General features: G+C 34.3%; 1 protein-coding gene and 1 long non-coding RNA gene across 5 annotated transcripts; one reads left to right on the forward strand and one right to left on the reverse strand.

Moving 5' to 3' along the window:
* Positions 1 to 3306: 3306 nt before the first annotated feature.
* On the reverse strand, positions 3307 to 7151 carry LOC127179057 (uncharacterized). 4 transcript variants are annotated; one of them, XR_007829467.1, is made up of 5 exons: positions 6928 to 7151; positions 6013 to 6062; positions 5746 to 5837; positions 5495 to 5597; positions 3307 to 3661 (listed from the first exon to the last, which is right to left on the reverse strand). It is a non-coding gene; the product is annotated as an uncharacterized LOC127179057 (long non-coding RNA). The 4 variants fall into 4 exon arrangements; XR_007829468.1 differs by lacking the exon at positions 6928 to 7151 and adding an exon at positions 6700 to 6884; XR_007829469.1 differs by lacking the exon at positions 6928 to 7151 and adding an exon at positions 6718 to 6737.
* A 4378-nt stretch (positions 7152 to 11529) lies between these two features.
* cldc1 (C-type lectin domain containing 1) lies at positions 11530 to 15768 on the forward strand. The gene is made up of 6 exons (XM_051131639.1): positions 11530 to 11894; positions 12026 to 12127; positions 13750 to 13905; positions 14050 to 14201; positions 14351 to 14472; positions 15512 to 15768. The coding sequence occupies exons 1-6, from the start codon at positions 11798 to 11800 to the stop codon at positions 15675 to 15677; spliced, it is 795 nt and encodes a 264-aa protein (XP_050987596.1). The 5' UTR covers positions 11530 to 11797; the 3' UTR covers positions 15678 to 15768.
* Positions 15769 to 20848: the final 5080 nt, after the last annotated feature.

A 20848-nucleotide genomic window follows, 5' to 3' on the forward strand; every position in this document is an offset into this window, starting at 1 on the left:
CCTAATGTTATGTTACAATAACATTCACAGTCCATCTTCTCAACATTTGTCACAGATCATTTTTACCACTGTCCATCATTATATTTGTCTTTGCCAGCAGCCTGTCATGTGATTTGAATTGTCATATTGCTCGCCACGGAGCACCCACTGTGTGCTGTAAAGGCAAAATTTTCAATGGTATACCTGTAGCGTGTTCCGAATAAAATTATGCAGTTTATATTAAGTCCATTTAATTCTTTTTTAACCTTTACAAATTGGTGCCGTCTCTTCCCGTTTTAACAGTACATTTCTTTCCAGGGTGCGTTTCCCAAAAGCACGTCCATGCTATGGACTATGGTCACAAGTTCTGTGCGTTTCCATAGTTCAAAGATTGTTTTTTTAGACACCATAGTTCAAACAAACATTTGCAAACAGTGTCACAAACTTACGTGGTTGGAACTACAGCTCCCCGACCTGTGGTTAGAAGCATAGCATGCTTTCCTTGTTAGTAAGACATATGTGACCCTGGATTCAAAAACAGTGTCACCAAATTTATTTTTGCAAGCCAAAAATATTGTATGGTCAAAATTATTGATTTTTCTTTTATGGCAAAAATCATTAGGAAATTAAGTAAATATCATGTTCTATTAAAATATTTTGTAAAATTCTTAAATGTATGAAAACTTAATTTTTGATTAGTCATATACATTGTTAAGAACATTATTTGAAGAACTTTGAAGGCAATTTTCTCTTTTTTGCACCCTCAGATTCCAGATATTCAAATAGTTGTATCTCGGCCAAATATTGTCTTATCCTAACAAACTATACATCAATGAAAAGCTTATTTATTCAGCTTCATATGTTTATAAATCTCAATTTTGAAAAAATTACCCTTATGACTGGTTTTGTGATCCAGGGTCACATATGAGCTCAATAAATTATGCTCTTGGGCACAATAAGCAAACTAACATGCAGTACAAATTTATATTTTTCATTGATCCCATATGAATGCATTTTTAATCGATGTATTTTAAATCTTCCACTGTAGGTGCCATTATTGAATAGTGCACATGCGCATAAATGCCTATAACCCCCGAGTATGATGTAAGAGGGGCCCTACATGAATCCAAACATCAAATAAAGCGAAATGTCAGGGAACAAAAAATAGTAATTTAGTCATGAGGGTGCATGTTTAATATAGCTGCATTTTAGAGATCTCCAATCAAAGTTATTACTCTGTGATGTCATTAACAATGGCCCTACATTGTTGAACTGTCCAGTTCAGATGCGGCCATGTTCAGGAAACAGTCGTGACTAGCTAGTTAGTGTCCACAACAATGCATCGTACTATGAGGTTAATCAGCAAGTTACGTCGTTGTACGGGAAACGCACCCCAGGTTGATTTTTACTGAACACATCTGTCTAAGAAGCAAGAGTCTGGAAATGCTAGATTAACTTATCACGTGACAAAAAAATCAGTTTTCAGTTAATTTGGCCAAATCAGATCACTTAACGCTGTTCACACCAAGAACAAGAAATATACATAATGGTAAATATTTTAGCATCCACGGCAACAGACGATTACGGCCTGTTTACTGTTTTATACACACTGCAGTTACAGTTGTTGTCTGCTATTTGTTGTTGTCAGTGTTTTTATTGTTCATCATGTGATTAAATTTTCCTGTCTTGCAGGATTTCTCACAGATTACTTGGTCCTTCTCCATCAGCTCTCTACAATATCAGTCCTTCCAAAAATGTCCACATCTCTCTCTCATGTGGCACATCTGCTCTCGCTCCTTTATTGCCAACTTCCAGTCTTAGCAAAATTATAATTGTCTAAAAAAAAATATAACTGTTAACTTTTTTAATTGTTCCTGCATTTAGTCACAATAGAAGCAAACAGTGATTACAGGAGAATAATAATTGTAATATTTAATTTTTTTTTATTTTTTTTTATTAAAAGCAAGAAAATAATAATTTCAACTGGAGCCTCGAAGCTCCCAGTTTGTAAAATATTAATTGGCATTTTATGACATTTTCTGTAAACAAATTCTATTTTTATTTTTTAATAGTGGATAATGTAGTTACATATTTGTTTCCATGAACCCATTAATTACTTTATCAATCAGTCATTGTTTGAAGTTGTTAGATTTTACTATAACTGCTTTTTTTTTTTTTTGTTTTGTTGTTGTTGTTGTTGTTGTTGTTGTTTTTTTTTTTGATTTTTTTCATAGTGGCACAAACTGGAGAGAGAGTGCTGTTCTGGGCACAATCTGTTATTTGTAGTTTAATTAGGTTATGCTCGGGGTTAGGGTTATGATCTCGGTAAAGTGCTAATTTCTCACGAAATAGCAACACTGAACTGTTAACTGAATGTACTAATTATGTAATAATACCAGCAAAACGTACTTTGCAACATTAAGCGTTTTTTAATTTGGGTCAGGGGTGTCTGCAAGCGCCAGGAAACTTCAAAGCCAATGGAAACCCACTTGAGCAGAGTTTACTTGTCCATATATGGTCATTTATGACAGGATCTTCCGGATTCTTGTGGTGAATGGACAGATAATCGGTTAAAGATTTATCTGTCCCCACTTCATATAAAAACTGCAGCAACAGATTGCATTATGTGGTTAACATGATGCAGTAATATATTTGTTGATTACAGTGTTGTTGTTGTTATTGTTTTTCCTCCAAACAAGGGTGTAATGGCTCCCGTGGTATACATTGTTTACACTAATAATAATTATTGTACAGTATTTAAATTCAAAAGTGTGCATATACTGTGTGAAAAATAAGTAATGAATCATTTGCTCACAAAAAACAAACAAACAAAAAAAAAAAACTGATAATTCTTCAAACATGTCAAACATGCAGCATACTATTCAATTTTGCTTTCATAACATTTACAGTGTATTTATAGTGTATTAAAGGTATACAATTTATCACTTTTATGTTTCCTGAAAATGGACCCTACAAACTTGCCATTGTTAGCTTTGCTAGTTGAAGAACAGGAATATATAAAAACCACACACACACACATTACAAATTTTCCAATGTTTATTGATATGTTAAACTTTTCCAAGACAAACATTGTGCCCAGAACAGCACTCTCTCTCCAGTTTGTGCCACTATGAAAAAAAACAAAAAAACAAAAACAACAACAACAACAACAAAAAAAAAAAAAACAAAAAAAAAGTTATAGTAAAATCTAACAACTTCAAACAATGACTGATTGATAAAGTAATTAATGGGTTCATGGAAACAAATATGTAACTACATTATCCACTATTAAAAAATAAAAATAGAATTTGTTTACAGAAAATGTCATAAAATGCCAATTAATATTTTACAAACTGGGAGCTTCGAGGCTCCAGTTGAAATTATTATTTTCTTGCTTTTAATAAAAAAAAAAAAATAAATAAATAAAATTAAATAAATTAAATATTACAATTATTATTCTCCTGTAATCACTGTTTGCTTCTATTGTGACTAAATGCAGGAACAATTAAAAAAGTTAACAGTTATATTTTTTTTTTAGACAATTATAATTTTGCTAAGACTGGAAGTTGGCAATAAAGGAGCGAGAGCAGATGTGCCACATGAGAGAGAGATGTGGACATTTTTGGAAGGACTGATATTGTAGAGAGCTGATGGAGAAGGACCAAGCAATCTGTGAGAAATCCTGCAAGACAGGAAAATTTAATCACATGATGAACAATAAAAACACTGACAACAACAAATAGCAGACAACAACTGTAACTGCAGTGTGTATAAAACAGTAAACAGGCCGTCATCGTCTGTTGCCGTGGATGCTAAAATATTTACCATTATGTATATTTCTTGTTCTTGGTGTGAACAGCGTTAAGTGATCTGATTTGGCCAAATTAACTGAAAACTGATTTTTTTTTTTTTTTGTCACGTGATAAGTAAATCTAGCATTTCCAGACTCTAGCTTCTTAGACAGATGTGTTCAGTAAAAATCAACCTGGGGTGCGTTTCCCGTACAACGACGTAACTTGCTGATTAACCTCCATAGTACGATGCATTGTTGTGGAAACTAACTAGCTAGTCACGACTGTTTCCTGAACATGTCCGCATCTGAACCACATTAGTTCAACAATGTAGGGCCATTGTTAATGACATCACAGAGTAATAACTTTGATTGGAGATCTCTAAAATGCAGCTATATTAAACATGGCACCTCATGACTAAATTACTATTTTTTGTTCCCTGACATTTCGCTTTATTTGATGTTTGATTCATCGCGGGTTCCCTCTTACGTCATACTCGGGGGTTCCCGTAGGCATTTATGCGCATGCGCACTATTCAATAATGGCACCTACAGTGGAAGCTTTAAAATACATCGATTAAAATGCATTCATATGGGATCAATGAAAGATATAGATTGTACTGCATGTTAGTTTGCTTATTGTGCCCAAGAGCATAATTTATTGAGCTCATATGTGACCCTGGATCACAAAACCAGTCATAAGGGTAATTTTTTCAAAATTGAGATTTATAAAACATATGAAAGCTGAATAAATAAGCTTTTCATTGATGTATAGTTTGTTAGGATAAGACAATATTTGGCCGAGATACAACTATTTGAATATCTGGAATCTGAGGGTGCAAAAAAATCAAAATATTGAGAAAATTGCCTTCAAAGTTCTTCAAATAATGTTCTTAACAATGTATATGACTAATCAAAAATTAAGTTTTCATACATTTACAGTAGGAATTTTACAAAATATTTTAATAGAACATGATATTTACTTAATTTCCTAATGATTTTTGCCATAAAAGAAAAATCAATAATTTTGACCATACAATGTATTTTTGGCTATTGCTACAAATAAACCTCAGCGACTTGGTTTTGTGGTCCAGGGTCACATATGTCTTACTAACAAGGAAAGCATGCTATGCTTCTAACCACAGGTCGGGAGCTGTAGTTCCAACCACGTAAGTTTGTGACGCAGTTTGCAAATGTTTGTTTGAACTATGGTGTCGGGAAAGAACGAATCTTTGAACTATGGTGGTAACGACAAACTTGTGACCATAGTCCATAGCATGGCTAACGATGCTTTTGGGAAACGCACCCCTGGAAAGAAAGGCTTACTCTGAGGTGTGGACAGATATCATGTACTGTTAAAACGGGAAGAGACGGCACCAATTTGTAAAGGTTAATAAAGAATTAAATGGACTTAATATAAACTTGATGATACAAACACTCTGACTACTTCCAATGGGCACAAACTACATGCGAGTTGAAGCTATGGCCAAAGACAGCAGTAGGAGTGAAAGTCGTAGAATTTTGTATAAGTACACTTGTCCAATATCATATGAATTTGTTGACTTGGTAAATTGCATGAATTATCACTACTTCAACATGATATTTTGTTCTTCCTGATAGGACCGTGGTGTATGTAAAAACCAAAGTTAAAGAAACATCAAATGCTGTGCAAATGTAACAGTATAGTACAGTTCAGTCAAGGTGCTCAGACAAACACAGACATACCATTGGAAATTTTTGCCTTTGCAGCTTTTGGTGTTCTCCGTAAACGGACAATATGGCCTAATTCAAATCCCATGACAGGCCTTCCTCTGGTCTTCACTTTCAGCTGAAACAAAGACAAATATACATGATGAGACAGTGTGCTAAAAATGATCTGTGACCAAAATATTTGAGAAGATGGACTGTAAGGAATGTTATTATTAACACATAACATTAGGATGTGTACATTAAATCAAACTTGTGAAGGGTTGAACCTTTGAATGACTTGTTCAGCCTCCTTGACAGCTTCTTCAAGACCAGCATTGGGAGCTTCAAGTCCAAGTTCCCTGTTAATTCTAGCAGCTTTCTGAAAAAAATGGTCAAAATTTGATTCTGAGTTTTAAAAATATGCCATGATGAACCACAGAAAGAGAGGCTATGTGTAAATGAATTATGGATTAGTTCAGAAAAACAGGAGAGGAAAAGTTGAGAGAGAGAGAGAAAGAAAGAAAGAAAGAAAGAAAGAAAGAAAGAACCTTTACACAAGAGATGGCTTCTTAAAAGAGCTGCTGGAGTGTGTGATCCGATGTAACTGCAAGACAGAAACAAAATATTAAATTACAATTACTTCACAAAAAACGTATTAAAGGCGTGGCAAGCGTTGTCATTACTGTGCTTTACAAACAGTATACCGTAAAAACAGTTAAAACATAGTAAGTGTTGTTGTTACTATGCTTTAACTACAAATACCACAGCAAAACTAGAGTTACTGAGGTAAACCCATAGTAAATACTGAGGTTACTGTGCCGTAGCTACAAATACCACAGTAAAACTATGGTTACCGAGGTAAACTCATAGTAAGCAATGAGGTTATTGTGCTTTAACTACAAATATCACAGCTAACTACGGTTACTGAGGTAAACCCATAGTAGTGTGTTGAGGTTACTGTGCTTTAACTACAAATACCACATTAAAAGTACAGTCACTGTAGTAAAAACATGGTATGTATAAAGGTTATTGTGTTTTCACTACAAATACCACAGTTAAACTAGAATTACTGAGGTAAACCCATAGTAAGGGTTGCCTTAACTACAAATAACGTTACCACATTAAAACTACAGTCACTGTAGTAAAAACACGGTAAGCATTGAGGTTATCGTGCTGTAACTGCAAATACCACAGTAAAACTATGGTTACTGAGGTAAATCCATAGTAAGTGTTGAGCTTACTGGGCTTTAAATACGAACCACAGTAAAACTACAGTTATGGTGGTAAAAGCATGGCATATTTTGTGGTTACTGTAAACTGACTACTGACGTGGTCGAGTGACAGTTACTATAGTAAAAATACGGTAAACGTGTGGACTTGTTACATGACCCCTTTCTCACCATAGGCAAATTTTAAATTAATCATTTCATTCATAAATACGGACGATCGACTATTTTAGGAGACGGTACCTGTATGTGTCTTGACGTCATCTAAAATCCGTCTTTTAATGCACTAATTCGCTGGTCATTGGTCCGCGTGGAGTTGATGGCGTTGGGGAAACGATCGCCCCTGCTGGTACGCCAGTGGTAATTTCACCGTCATACTTGCGTGCGGTGATTAACCATTTGGATGGACGATAACAGCCTTCTGAGCCTACCAGTAGGCGCAGCAGGCCCCTTCTGGCCCATATCAATGAGCTGATAATCGCTTATGGCCTTCATAAGCATAATTGTTTTTACATAAACACATGGACACTCTTTAACTGTAAACTCAACTGTGTATTTCAGATGCATCATATTCACAACCTCATCATCTGCAGAGAAACTGCCACTCAATCACACCACATTGATGGGCTTAAAGGCATCACAGAGGATCCTGAAGATACATTATTCCTGGAAATTTTGTCATTTATTTTCTATTTCTATTTTTACTTTCTGATGTATTTTTTTCATGTTCATTGTCAACTGTCATTTATTATTTGTATTTAGCCAATAACTGTTTTTAGAGCATTTTCATTTTTGCTTCAAGTTCATGTCAATTAAAAAAAATAAAAGTACCTAACTGAAACTAAATGCTGTTTTGTTTAGTTTTTGTGTGAGTGTGTAAAACCCTAATACAGGCTAAAATACATGATAGGAAAAACAAAAATGTTAATAGATAATATATGTAAATAATATTAATAAGTAAAACTAGTATCAAAGGTATAAATATACTAATATTAATGAAAATAAACTATTTTCAAATGTACTATTTTCTAAATCCTATTTTATGCATCCCTACAATTGCGTCTCTTCAGGAGACTTAAACTGCTCAATTCATATTAACTTATATATTTATTTAATTATTTATGATCTCTTTATGAACGCTTTGAAGTTTTGGGTGAACAGCCTTTCAATACAGAAGTCTCTCAAATTTCATTAAAATATTTTAATTTGTGTTGAGTGTGAACAACGGTTTAGAACAACATGGGAGTGAGTAAATGATAAATTTTCAGAATAATTTTGGTTGAATTATTCCTTTAAGTGTTGTGTTAATAGTTGAAATATTTTGCTTCTTGATCCAGTGTGTTTGTTGCATTATGGATGCGCCAAAATAATAGATGGAGCAAGATGAACGTTTAAAATGACGGTAAAATTTAGCTTCCTTTAAATTATATAAAAGTTTTTTTGTGACTTTTGATTTAAAACTTTACTTAAGGCTGCAGAATTTTAATATTTTTAATGTAACATTTTTCTGGCACTTAAAAAAATAATTTTTAAGTGTGTGTTTTTTGTTTAAGAGTGTTTTTATTGTAAATAGTCACATCCTAGTTACATCATAGTTTGAGTGGAGAAAAGCTAAATTGTGTTCATTTTGCAGAATGCCAATAAATACTTTCTGTAATGATGACAAAATCTTGTTTGTGTTATATTTACAGTATTGTTCATACTGCATGCATTTGTATTCTTAAAGGATGTGGAGGAGCATACAATGTGGCTTAGAGTCTGGATGTAAGATTTAAAGTTATACATTTAAATAGTAAAAAATGCAGTTGAGTTGGCTTAAAATACTAAAGCAACCGGCTGCAAAGCTTTTTTGAGGTTACTGAACTTCAAGCAAAAAATTACTGGCACAACTTAGTTCTTGAAGTTCAGTAAACTCAGTTCAGTAAACCTTAATATTTTAAGTTGAGTCAACTTAACAATTTCAGTTAATCTGCTGCAAAGCATTTTTGAGTTTACTGAACTTCAAGAACTAAGTTGTGCCAACTCTGACTGGTAGTTCACTCAACTTCACTGAAGTTCACTGAACTTTTATATATGAGTTGGCACAACTTCCCTCCTTTAAAGTTGAGTAAACTCAAAATTGCTGTGCAGCAGATTAAGGCCCCGATCACACCGAACGCGTTTTTTAGTTCTGAAAACGTGAGGCGCACCGCACTGCCTTCTTCTAGTGACTTTTAAAAAAAGAGCAGTGCGTTGCGTTTTTTTTATGTTGCTAGGCAACCATCAAATCAGCCATCCTGTCAATCTAATCAAAGGATTATAGCGCGAGCGCTCTAAAATCTTTGGTTTTTAGCTGTTAAGTGAACTGTCATATCAGCAAAAAACTTAAAACATACAGCTCCGGGTAACCCGCGATAGACACCAAAAGTTTCTCCTCCATCACTGCAGTCTCCAGACTTTTTAAGCGTCGGTTAAACTTTCGTCACCACAACAGAAGGCCCGCCTCTCCATTCATTCGATTGGATAATGGAAAAAACCGCGATGACGTCGGGCGCTTTTCCGCTCAGAGTTGCTTTTTTTCCAACTTCAGGCGCTCAGAGCTCTCCGGCAAAAACGCGAGGCGCAGCAGGCGGTTAAAACGCGAGGCGCCCGCGGCGCATAAACAGCGCACATAACGCTCACTGCCAATAGAAAACAATTCAAAAAAGGCGCCTCTCGCTGCAAAAACGCGTTCGGTGTGATCGCGGCCTAACTTAATTTTAGTTAACTCAACTTTTTATTTTTTACAGTGTATAAATATACACAGTACACACATAATATATAAAAACAATCTTATATTTTGGATGCGATTAATCGTGATTAATCGATTTGACATCACTAGAAATAATTTAAAAACAATCTCTATAGTAATAATATTATTAATATTTTGAGTATTTTAGTGTTTGTTAGATGGAGGAAAACACTGAGGACATTTTTAAAACTGTGATAAGTGAAGTGTTTAAAGGAAGAATAAAATCAAATGTACTCACTGCTTTTCAAAATGTTACACACTTGTAGAATTGAACTTGTTCAACTTAAGAGCATTTAATGACATTTTACAGATGCTGGAGTATTTTTATCTTAAAGGATGTGCTGAAGAATGGACTGGAGTTTTGCCAAAGTCAACAAAGAACTTAATTATATCTAACAATTGTGAACAGACTAAGGTAAACTGCAAAACAGATTAAGGTAAAACTCTCTTTTTTAAATTATCATCATCATCATCATCATCATAATAATCATTAATATTATTATTATCATTATTGCTCTCAGAACAGATCTCTTGTGCATTTGGAGGAGATGCAGCTGTTTTCAAGAAAGCAGGAAGAGGAAGTGAAGAAACAGCTGAAGACATAGGAAAGGAATTCAGAGGCCATGCAAACTAACCTTTGTACGATAAACCAACAGCTGCGAGAGACAGAGACACGTCTGCAGTTTGCACTGAGAATAACTCAAGCTGAACACTTTCTACAAGTCATATAAAAATAACATGACTTAATTTGCCTTGTTAGCATATCTGTATGTGACACAATTTATGCTTTATACAGAGAGAGAACGGTCAATATAAACTACTGCAATTCAAGTCTTACATTCACTTTACATTTAATTAGCAGAGACTTTTCTGAGAAGCAACACATGAGAAAATCAAACCGTTTGCCCGGTTAGATCTTCTGTATAGTACTGTAATGCTTGAAATGCACAGAAAAAGTCTCTTTGCCAGGAATGGAATGAAAATTGGTTTTCTGAGACAGAAGGAATAAAGCCACAAATGTTTATCTAAATTTGCCATAATCAAAAGCATGAATGAGCATCAATACTCTTTCCATTTCAGTTCATTTATGCTGCATTTATTTTGTTTTTCTTTTCTCTTCTTGTCAAATAAAATCCTTTTTGGGCTCCTATCTCAAAGAGATAAGAAAGTGACCCCTATCTGGGAAATGGCTCAACCACAACCAGGACATGGAGGAGTGGGAATTTTCAACTCTGTAAAACTGGAATTGGAAGATGGAGACATCTTCACAGTACAGAGCTTTAATGAAAAACAGCAGTGTCATGAAACCAGGCCAGAATCATTAACATAAATTCTGAGTCATGGATTGATCGATAGCCTGCATCATGTTTTTGTGACAGATTTTGTACTCATTTTTTTTCTACACGGTTTAATGTCTCATCAGAGAATTGCACAAGACAGTCTGACGAAACTTTTAGTGATAAAAGTGCAGTGTTCCGCCCTGACCCCTATGATTTCTGTTTTGTTTTGAGCTTTTTTGAGCTGGTGGAATGCCAACAAAAGATATGAGAAGCACTTTTCTCCCACCTTTTTAAAAATTTTGCTTAACTATCACCCCTGTTTTCTGTGAACCAGGTGAAAAGTATGGTTGTAATCTTCAATAATCAGATAAATCAGATTTTCCCAGCAATGGGGATTAAAAGTCTAATTATGTTTCGCTTGATATTAATTAGGTTGCTGTTAATGTAGACTCCATTGTACATTATGTAAATCTTTAATCTTAAGTTAAACACAAAACTTGTTTTGATGTTTCATGTACAGACGGATTTCCTAACATGTTCAGTATGATACATTTTACAGGAATACACACCAAAAAAAATAAATAAAATAATTTTACTATCATGAACAAGCTGTTCTTTTTATTGGCTAGAAGTATCTACTGACTCACTAACAAAATTGCTTGTTCTGTGCATGGTAAAAAGTTCAGTATTGCATAACCTCCTCTAATTCATCCAGTCTGCGTTTACCCTCATGCAGCCCTGAAATGTGCACACGACCACAGACACAGGGGGAGGGAGCCAACGGGGGATAAAAGTAAGAGCCCAGTGAGCTGTAAAAAGGAGAAGTTCGTACAAGTCTGAGCAGAAACACTCTTGCAGGAAAAACTTTCTCTTCTCTATTTCTTCCAGGGAAGCTCTCGTTTGATTTCTGTCTTCTTTATGGACTGTGATTTCTTTATTGGTGACTATTTATCTTGAGGACAGGACTAGAAGATAAAGACATTGCTCTTGTCAAACAGACAAAGCTCTCTTGTTAAATAAAGAAGACGGCGGTTGACAAATTTCCTGAGCTTTTTGTTTAAAGATGGCAGATATTGAAAATTACACCAGTTTACAAGAGTTCACAGAAGATATCTCGCATAGTGGAAACAGACCTATACTCACAGCACAGGGCAAACAAGGTAACGTATGTGTGTACTGTATATGTGAGTGTGTGAACCCGTGAGAGGAGTGGGAGGTAATGTGAGAGTAATGTGGGACAAGTCAGAGTAATAATCAACTAATCTGATGATGATTTTATGTGTTTCTTCAGGTGTTCACAAAGGGGCAAAGTGTTTGAGGGGGCAGGTTTCTCTTGTACTGCTCATTGCTCTACTGGCCTCAGTTTGTGCAAACATAGTACTTGGTGTTCTCTGTAAGTAAACATACTGCTGCACGTACACATTTTCAAGCAGGTTTCATAACAAATTGAAGAGACTAGACTGGAGAGATGCACTGATTATTAAAATCCTGGACAATACTGATAAGCCAATATTTATATTCTATACTATCTTCTCTAAATAAAATTTAAAATAAAGCACGAAAAACTAAAATTACTCATTTTATATTTAGACAAATATCACAAATTTATAATGTTGTGATGTCTAATGTACAGTATAAAAATTGATATTCAATTTGAAATTTGTTGTTTAAATGTGATTACATTTAAATGTGTTGTCAAATTAATAAATGTGTTATTAAATTAGTGTTTGCATTTACACTGCCAGTCAAAAGTTTTTGAACAGTAGGTTTTATCTCACCAAGCCTGCATTTATTTGATCCAAAATACAGCAAAAGCAGTAATATTGTGAAATAATTTTCTATTTAACAATATTTTAAAATGTAATTTATTCCTGTGATCCAGCTGTGATCAAAGTTACAGTGTCACATGATCCTACAGAAATCATTCTTAATATGCTGATTTGCTGTTCAAGAAACATTTATTATTATTATTATTATTATTATTATTATTATTATTTAAAACAGTTGAGTACATGATTCTCTGATGAACAGAAAGATCTAAAAGCTTGGTTTGTTTGTTTGTTTTGTTTTGTATTTGTAAAGCAATTATTAAAATTAATATTTCATTTAGCAAGGATGCTTTAAATTGATCAAAATATTCATCAAACAAACCTGAACAAAATATACTTAGCTGTTTTCAACATAATAATAATAATAATAATAATAATAAATGTTTTATGAGCAATATTCAAATCTGAATATTAAAGAATTTCTGAAGGATCAGATGACTGGAGTAATGATGCTAAAAATCAGCTTTGAAATAACAGGAATAAATTACATTTTAAAATATATTTAAATAAAAAAAATACATTTTAAATACTACAATTATTTTTAAATGTTATTATGAAAGCCCTTTTCAGCCCTAAATTAAAAAAAAAAAAGGTTATTGCGACATGTTATTTCACAATTCTGACTTTTTTTCCTCAAAACGGTGAGCAATTCTGAGAAATAAAGTCAGAATTGTGCAATATAAACTCACAATTCTGAGAAATAAAGTTGTGATTGTGTGAATAGAATAGAAAAGAATAGAATAGAATAGAATTAGGGATGCATGGATATTACAATATTACAATAAAATTACAATTTGTCAGGATAGGACAATATTTGACGAAGATACAACTATTTCAATATATGGAATCTGAAGGTGCAAAAAAATCTAAATATTGAGAAAATCACCTTTAAAGTTGTCCAAATGAAATTATTAGCAAAGCAAAATTTTTATTTTTATTTATTTATTTATTTATTTATTTATTTTTGCTATTGACTAGTTAGATGTTCTGTATACAGCTTCAGAATGTACATGCAGACATAATTCCTAATATAAATTTTAAATATTCATGATAGACAATAATAATAAATAGCTTGTTTGCTTGTAACTTATACATTTATTTAAGACCAAAAAACATTGCAGTGTCTGAAGTCTTTGCACGGCTGCTGGGTTAATATATTGATGTATAAAACTCTACCTCTCTGCAGTGGTAAACAGTCGCGGATCAGCTGTCACAGTAAAACCAGTCAAGAATGATGAGTCTGAGGCTGCATCTCTAACTCTCAAACTCACCGCTATGCAAGAGCGTTTCTCCCGCCTTTGCTCTGAATACACAAACCTTGGACAGACTTGTTCAAAACCGGGTGAGGAAACAAAAATATTTGTGTATATATAGCCTATCTTTGAACAACACATGACGCTCAAAAGGTCAAACTTATCTTGTTAGTTTTTTTCTTTCTCTCTTCCATTCTTTCACTCATTCATTCATTACCATCTCTCTTCCGCAGTGATCAAATGTAGGCCATGTCCAGAAAACTGGCTGCATTTAGAAGGAAGGTGTTATTACTTTAGCGACGATAAACTCGACTGGCAGCATAGCAAAGAGAGTTGTATGTCTATGGGCGGACATCTTACCATACTGCACAACCACCAACAACACGTAAGTGTGTGACAGTGTTTGTGAATGGGCTTATTACATATGGATTTTTAAGATAGAAGCTTAAAACTATTTGTTTTAGTAATTAATATGTGCAGCACTTGTTCATTCAGTGGCTGATCCACTATTGATATGTTTTCGTCTTTATACAGCACACACTTGAGAGTGTCGCACGCAAGCTTGGTGGATTTGACTATCATTTCTGGATTGGTTTATCAGACACCGAGACTGAGGGAGTGTGGAAATGGGTGGACAACACAGTGGTTAATACAACGTACGCACACAATTCTAATATTGGTGTAAAAATATTTTTTAGATAATATTTCAATCATTTGTTTTGGACAAAAGCCAGTTGTTTAATTTTGTAAAGTTTCATTTATACTATTTATTTCTCACACAGTATATTTGTGACCCTGGACCACAAAACATATAAGAGTCAATTTTTTTAGATTTAATTGAGATTTATACATCATCTAAAAGCTAAATAAATAAGCTTTCCATTTATGTATTGTTTGTTAGGACAATATTTGGCCGAGATACAACTACCCTGTAAAAAACTATTTGTTAAGTCAACATAAAATAATTTGTAACCTGGCTGCCTTAAAATTTTAAGTTCAGTCAACTTAAAAAATGTTTATTCAACTTGAAATGTTAAATTATGCTGACAACTTAGATATTTGAGTTGAATCAACTTAAAATTTTAAGGCAGCTGGGTTACTTACCCATCTATTACTTAGTACAACTTAACATTTCAAGTTGAATAAACGTATTTTAGTTGACTGAACTTAAAATTTTAAGCTGACTCAACAAATTGTTTTTTATTTTTTACGGTGTATTTGAAAATCTGGAATCTAAATACTGAGAAAATCACCTTTAAAGCTGTCCAAATGAAGCTCATAGCAATGCATATTACTAATCAAAAAGTTCTGATATATTTAAAGTATAGGAAATTTACTAAATATCTTCATGGAATGTGATTTTTACTTAATATCCTGATGATTTTTGGCATAAAAGAAAAATCGATAATTTTGACCAATACAATGTATTTTTGGCTATTGCTACAAATAAACCCATGCTACTTAAGACTGGTTTTGTGGTCCAGAGTCCCATAAATAGGTCTGTATATGAAAATATATAGCTGCATTTATATTTTAGGGTGTTCCTTGTATATAGACACGTAAAACCAAAGCAGGAATTCATATATATATATATCTCAGTGACAGTCAAGGCATTGGTGGTTATTTAAATGTATATTGGTTTTCTGAGGCGGTATTAATATCATGTTTTCCTGATTGTTCCGTTGCTCTCTGTAGGTTTTGGAATGAATTGGGTGATGAGCCCAATAATCACCAATCAGGTGGGGTTCATGGAGAAGACTGCGCAGTGCTGGACTCACGCTCCAAAACATGGTTTGACGTGCCCTGTGATTTCAATTACAAACGTATCTGCGAGATGGACCCTATCACCTTTAGCGTTTAATTTGAACTGAAAATGTGCAAAAATGTATCTCTATTTTTCTATTGCGTTCATTCTTTTTAATAAACAGTGAAATGGAAATTCTCAGGTTCAATTTAGTTTGTGTGTCTTTGATTTGACTTGAGATTTGGGACACTTAGAACATTGCATAATAATGTTTTTTCTTCTCATCATCACCCTGTTTGCCTCAGGCACCAAACCAAAAAAACAAAAAACAAAGATTTTATGGTTGATGCAATCAAACAAGATACATTTTGCAATAACCACTCTGTTGGAAAATGAAAATATCATGGATGAGTCTGGTTTGCTGATCTCAACATGTCTTCCAGCATGGTCAGACCGGTCTGTTGGCTGGTTTAAGAAAGGTTTTGGGCATATTTCAGCTGGTCAGGCTGGAAAACTGGCTTAAACCAGCTAAGACTAATAAACCACCTTAGACAGTTTTCCCTGCTAAAAGAAAAAAACAGCTAAAACCAGCCTAAGCTGGTTTTAACCAGCCTAAGTTTTAGAGGGGTTTTGGCTGGCTTTGGGTTTAGCTGGCCAGGCTGGTCTTAGCTGGGAGGCCAGCTAAAACCAGCTACTTACAACTTAAACCAGCTAAGACCAGCCAACCAGGTTTTAGCTGTTTTTTCAGCAGGGTTAAGATGGGTACAAGCAGAAGTCAATATAAAACATAATTCAACACAATATCATGTCAGTACAGTTATGATTTGTGTTCCACAACATTTGAAGCTATTCTGTGTCTGCACACATCTCTACAGACACATTACCAATCAAACTTTGATACAAACCTGGTCACTTAATTTCTCTAAAGATGAATGAATAAGATGAACAGGGCCATTCTATAATTGTGGGTACATCTCATGTCTGTGAAGTAGATTTTTAATAGATTTTCATCAATATAAACCCCAATGCTTAATTTCTAGTACACAATTATATTTTGCCCAATCACACAACAATATGTTGAAAAAGTCATATCTTTTGTTAAAAAATGATGTTCATTCAAAATTATGTTATTATTACTGAAAGAAAGTCAAGCAGGATCTACTTTTTTCCCAAGACTTTTCAATGAATACTACAAATGGAAATTGCTTCATTCAAGAACTTGATCAATAAACAAAATTTCAATAAACCAAATGTTGTTGTAAGTATAACCTGTGATGTATTGTTTCTTGGTCATTTCTCTACTTTCTCATGTCCAGTCAACTGTGTTACCTTACGCAACTATGTTACCTTATGGTCAACTGTGTTACTGATGAGTTTATAATTTTCAAAAATACTTAGTTGCCTACTGTACAACATGTTTAGTGTTAAGAGATTCCCTGCTGTGTCCTTTGTCCCTCAAGGTATTTTTATTTCAAAACAGCATATATAAATTTGACTTATTTTAGAGAATGTGATCACCATTTAACTACTTTTGTGAAAATAGAGATCTATTATACCTCTAAATATTTTTTCCAAAAATATTAATAATTAACCTTTTTTTATTTTGGTAAGTGGATAAAGAATCTGTCAATCAGGTTATTATTTAAATTCTTGGTATTTTTCCAGGCTATGAACTAGGGGTGGAGCCGAACCCGAATACGGTATTCGGAACGGCACAAATAGGGTGTTTTTTACAAATACTTATTTCGAACAAATACTTAAAAAATATTTGTATTCGGGAACAAGAAAAACTTTATATCAAAAAGCTGCGTTTCCTCATGAGTCACTGACACTGTGCTCCGCTGAAACTCGGAACCGGCCGTTTTTTTCTCTCTTAACCAACCTCTGTTCCAGATTTGCACAAACTACATTGCAATTAGGGGTGTGTGATATGACGATTTTTGATTGTGGAAAATTAAAATGTCTCCACAATCTGCTTTTGAAGAAATGTACTATATTTTGTGCTACAGCGCACATTCTGTCAGACGCAATTCTGGCGCCTCCGTCTCAATATACTGTACAACGCGGCACATTCACATCAAATGATAACTCCACTCACGCAGGTGCGTAATTTCCACTGGGGACACACTTTTCAAAATCCCGTTTGTGTCCCACCACTTTTAAATTGCTTTGTTAAACTGATGTCTTTTATTGTAGAATGCACGCTCAGCACCGCAGAGAGTTTCGCGCCATCGTTAAAACGAAACCGAAAGTAAAACGCGCGCGCGCATTCAAAAGCAATTTTAAATACCCCACGTTTAGAGAGCGACTCCCCAGTTAACCTTAGCTTCCCGTCACTCATTAACTTAGCTAAAACACCTCACATGGATTTGGACAACCAAATAGAAAAGAGTGCGGCTGCTGCTGAGCCATCTCTTGGTCCTCCACCAGCCAAAAAAAGTGTGTAGAAGTGTAACGCAAAAAAACTGTATTTTTACGCCTATTTTGAATTTTACTCGAATACAAATACAAATACAAATACTTTTCCCCCCCTCAACAAATACAAATACAGATACAAATACCGGCTGCTTTGCACACCCCTACTATGAACAAATACGTAGCTTGTCTGTAACATAGTTGACCGGGACATATCTAACATCGGCTTTTCGAAAAAAAAAAAAAAAAATCCCAAAACCAGGTAACCCTGAGTTTGGCTAATAAAGTAGGTATATGATTTTAAGGGTTTTATGTAAGGTCATGTTTGGGTTTTTGGGTAAATGGAAAACTTTTTCTTTACATTGTCAAATTCCAAATGTATCCCTAATTAAAGAATGACCCAACTATATCCAACCTATTTTTCAACACGGATGTAAGCCCATGGGCGAGACTTCCGGTTCATTAGTGAGAAGAATAGGGGTTATGCACAATAGACTTCCCTATCTACTAAACAGCAGTAAACATGTGTCGTTGCTTCCGGTTAACACGTTTTGCATATGCCTCGTTAAATATGAAGCTGTTTCCACATGTGTCCTACGCCTTATGAGGCCTTGCGTCAAAAGTGGGAGCGTCTTCCGGTTCACAGTAAACAAGCGGGGCGTGACACTCATTCATTCAACAGATGACAGGAGTGAGGGGCAAATGAAGCCTCGTGAAGCACCGAGACTTTCCTTTGACTGTTTCGGGAGAAGATTCAAAGCTTCCAGAGTGTCGAAAACAGCGTGATCTGGTGGTTCACCACAATTTCCATAGATCGATCCATGTTAAATGCACAAAGAAAAGCCTAACCGTGTGTGTGTTTGTTTGTTGAATTTCGGACTCTGAAAAATTAATCTACCCATTGAACAGTGCCATTAAATGCCAGTACGAATATCAATATGATGTAATGGAAGAATAATGTACACATATATTAATGGCATATATTTAATTTTCCTGAAATAATTGGTATTCTTCATATTATTTGTATGACTGGGAATTTAAAAATGTAATTATTAAATAGGTCCCAATGAAAATGGACAAAGAAAGATCTGGGGGTCGAACATTAGGACATCAAAGTGAATCGCGCACATGACTGGACAGAAAGTGAGGCTTCTGCGAAAGTGATTTTTACGCCTCGAATCGAGGCTTCATCTGGCATGCCCTTCAGTACAAGCTCTGATGTCTCGGTTCAAATGTCATTTAGTTGACAGTCATTCGAGATTTAGCAATCCAAACTTGCTAATGATGTGGGAATACAAATTAGAAAAGCTTACGTACATAAGAGCGTAATGACATCTCTCATAAAGGTGAGCATCTTTACAAAGTAAACAATGGTCTAAAAAACACTTCGCCTCTTCGCTCATTAGCACACAAAATACCATTGGTATACTACGTCCGCCGCCTCACCGGAAGTTGTACCCACGTTCTTTTTTTACAGTAGCGCCCACCGGAAATTCGTGGCGCTTATGTCGATCGCATATGTGGATTAATATATAATTATTTTTATTATTGTTATTTTCACTTACATCTATATATAAAAATCGAATAAAACGTCAACAATAAAAACAGCCAGCTAGTTTAACTAATTACCTTAAAAGTCCATCGATATCGCTTAATACGGCTATTAAATAGTATGTTTTCCGGATTTGATCAGGTGACGTTCCACATATACCCAGTGATTGGAATAATGGCGTTATAAATAAACGGCGTTACTAACGCCGTTATTTTTTCAGTAACGAGTAATCAAACGAATTACTGTTTCCTACGTTACAACGCCGTTACCATTAATGCCAATAAAATACGGCGTTACTATCATTTATTATAATATTATTATAATTTTATTTTTCAGTTCACCTGAATGGATGCGCAGCGTACCTGTATTTGACGAGCTGTAAACTCTAGTGTGAAGGCACACGACTAACCGTCACTTTGTCTCACACACCCAAAGAAACATACAGAGCGACAGAGTCTTATACAATGGAGAATTGACGCGCTACGTGTAAACGATATTCTTTGTTGTATTTTCCTCTCAAAACAACGGAGCTCCTTTGGAGTACTTGAGCTTTTAAGAACTGCTGGTTTCTCCGGTGGTAGGAGGAACTAATGTGCAAACAGCAATCTCATTGGCTGGCGCTCACCTATTATCCTCCCTGTTTTGATTACAGCAAATCAGTTCGAGCGAACGCAGACAACGTGATTAATATTCATGAACCCAGCAGCTCATTAAACCTTAGTGTGTTTAATATTGTTATTAATAGTAGAATTCGTGGTAGTAACAAGACGTTCATAGAAACACTAAATTACAAACAATATCACCACCAGTCCTAAGTTCAGTCAACATGACAAACATGCATTCATACATGGTTGTTCTAATTACTAAAGTTCTAATGGCTAAAGTTGAATGCTAATTATAATTATAATATTATATCAGATATTTAATATTAGTCTGGTGAGTAAACTAAAAATGTAATTAATTTCATTAAAATTTCATTCATTTAACATATTTAATATTGGGGTCATCCAAGTTATTTAATATATTTATTTATTTATTTATTTATTTATTAAAAGCAACACAAGTTACTTTCCCTGGTAATTAGTTACTTTTATAATGATGTAACTCTGTTACTAACTCAGTTACTATTTGTGAGAAGTAACTAGTAACTAGAACTAATTACTTTTCAAAGTAACATTCCCAACACTGCCCACAACAACATTAAAATAGTGTAGATTAGTGTACAATGTTTTATATTTATTTTATAGTTATATTAAATTAGATTTTTTTTTAAGTAACGCAATAGTTACTTTGCCTGGTAATTAGTTACTTTTATAATGAT

The sequence above is a fragment of the Labeo rohita genome, chromosome 16 (genome assembly GCF_022985175.1).
Source record: "Labeo rohita strain BAU-BD-2019 chromosome 16, IGBB_LRoh.1.0, whole genome shotgun sequence".
NCBI classification, from domain to species: Eukaryota; Metazoa; Chordata; class Actinopteri; order Cypriniformes; family Cyprinidae; genus Labeo; species Labeo rohita.

Bases quoted from the DNA above. Each gene is read 5' to 3' on its own strand.
- cldc1 (XM_051131639.1), top strand. From the start codon at position 11,798: ATGGCAGATATTGAAAATTACACCAGTTTACAAGAGTTCACAGAAGAT. The intron at 11,895-12,025 runs GTAACGTATGTG...GTGTTTCTTCAG, and splicing joins CACAGCACAGGGCAAACAAG to GTGTTCACAAAGGGGCAAAG. The intron at 14,473-15,511 runs GTACGCACACAA...TGCTCTCTGTAG, and splicing joins AACACAGTGGTTAATACAAC to GTTTTGGAATGAATTGGGTG.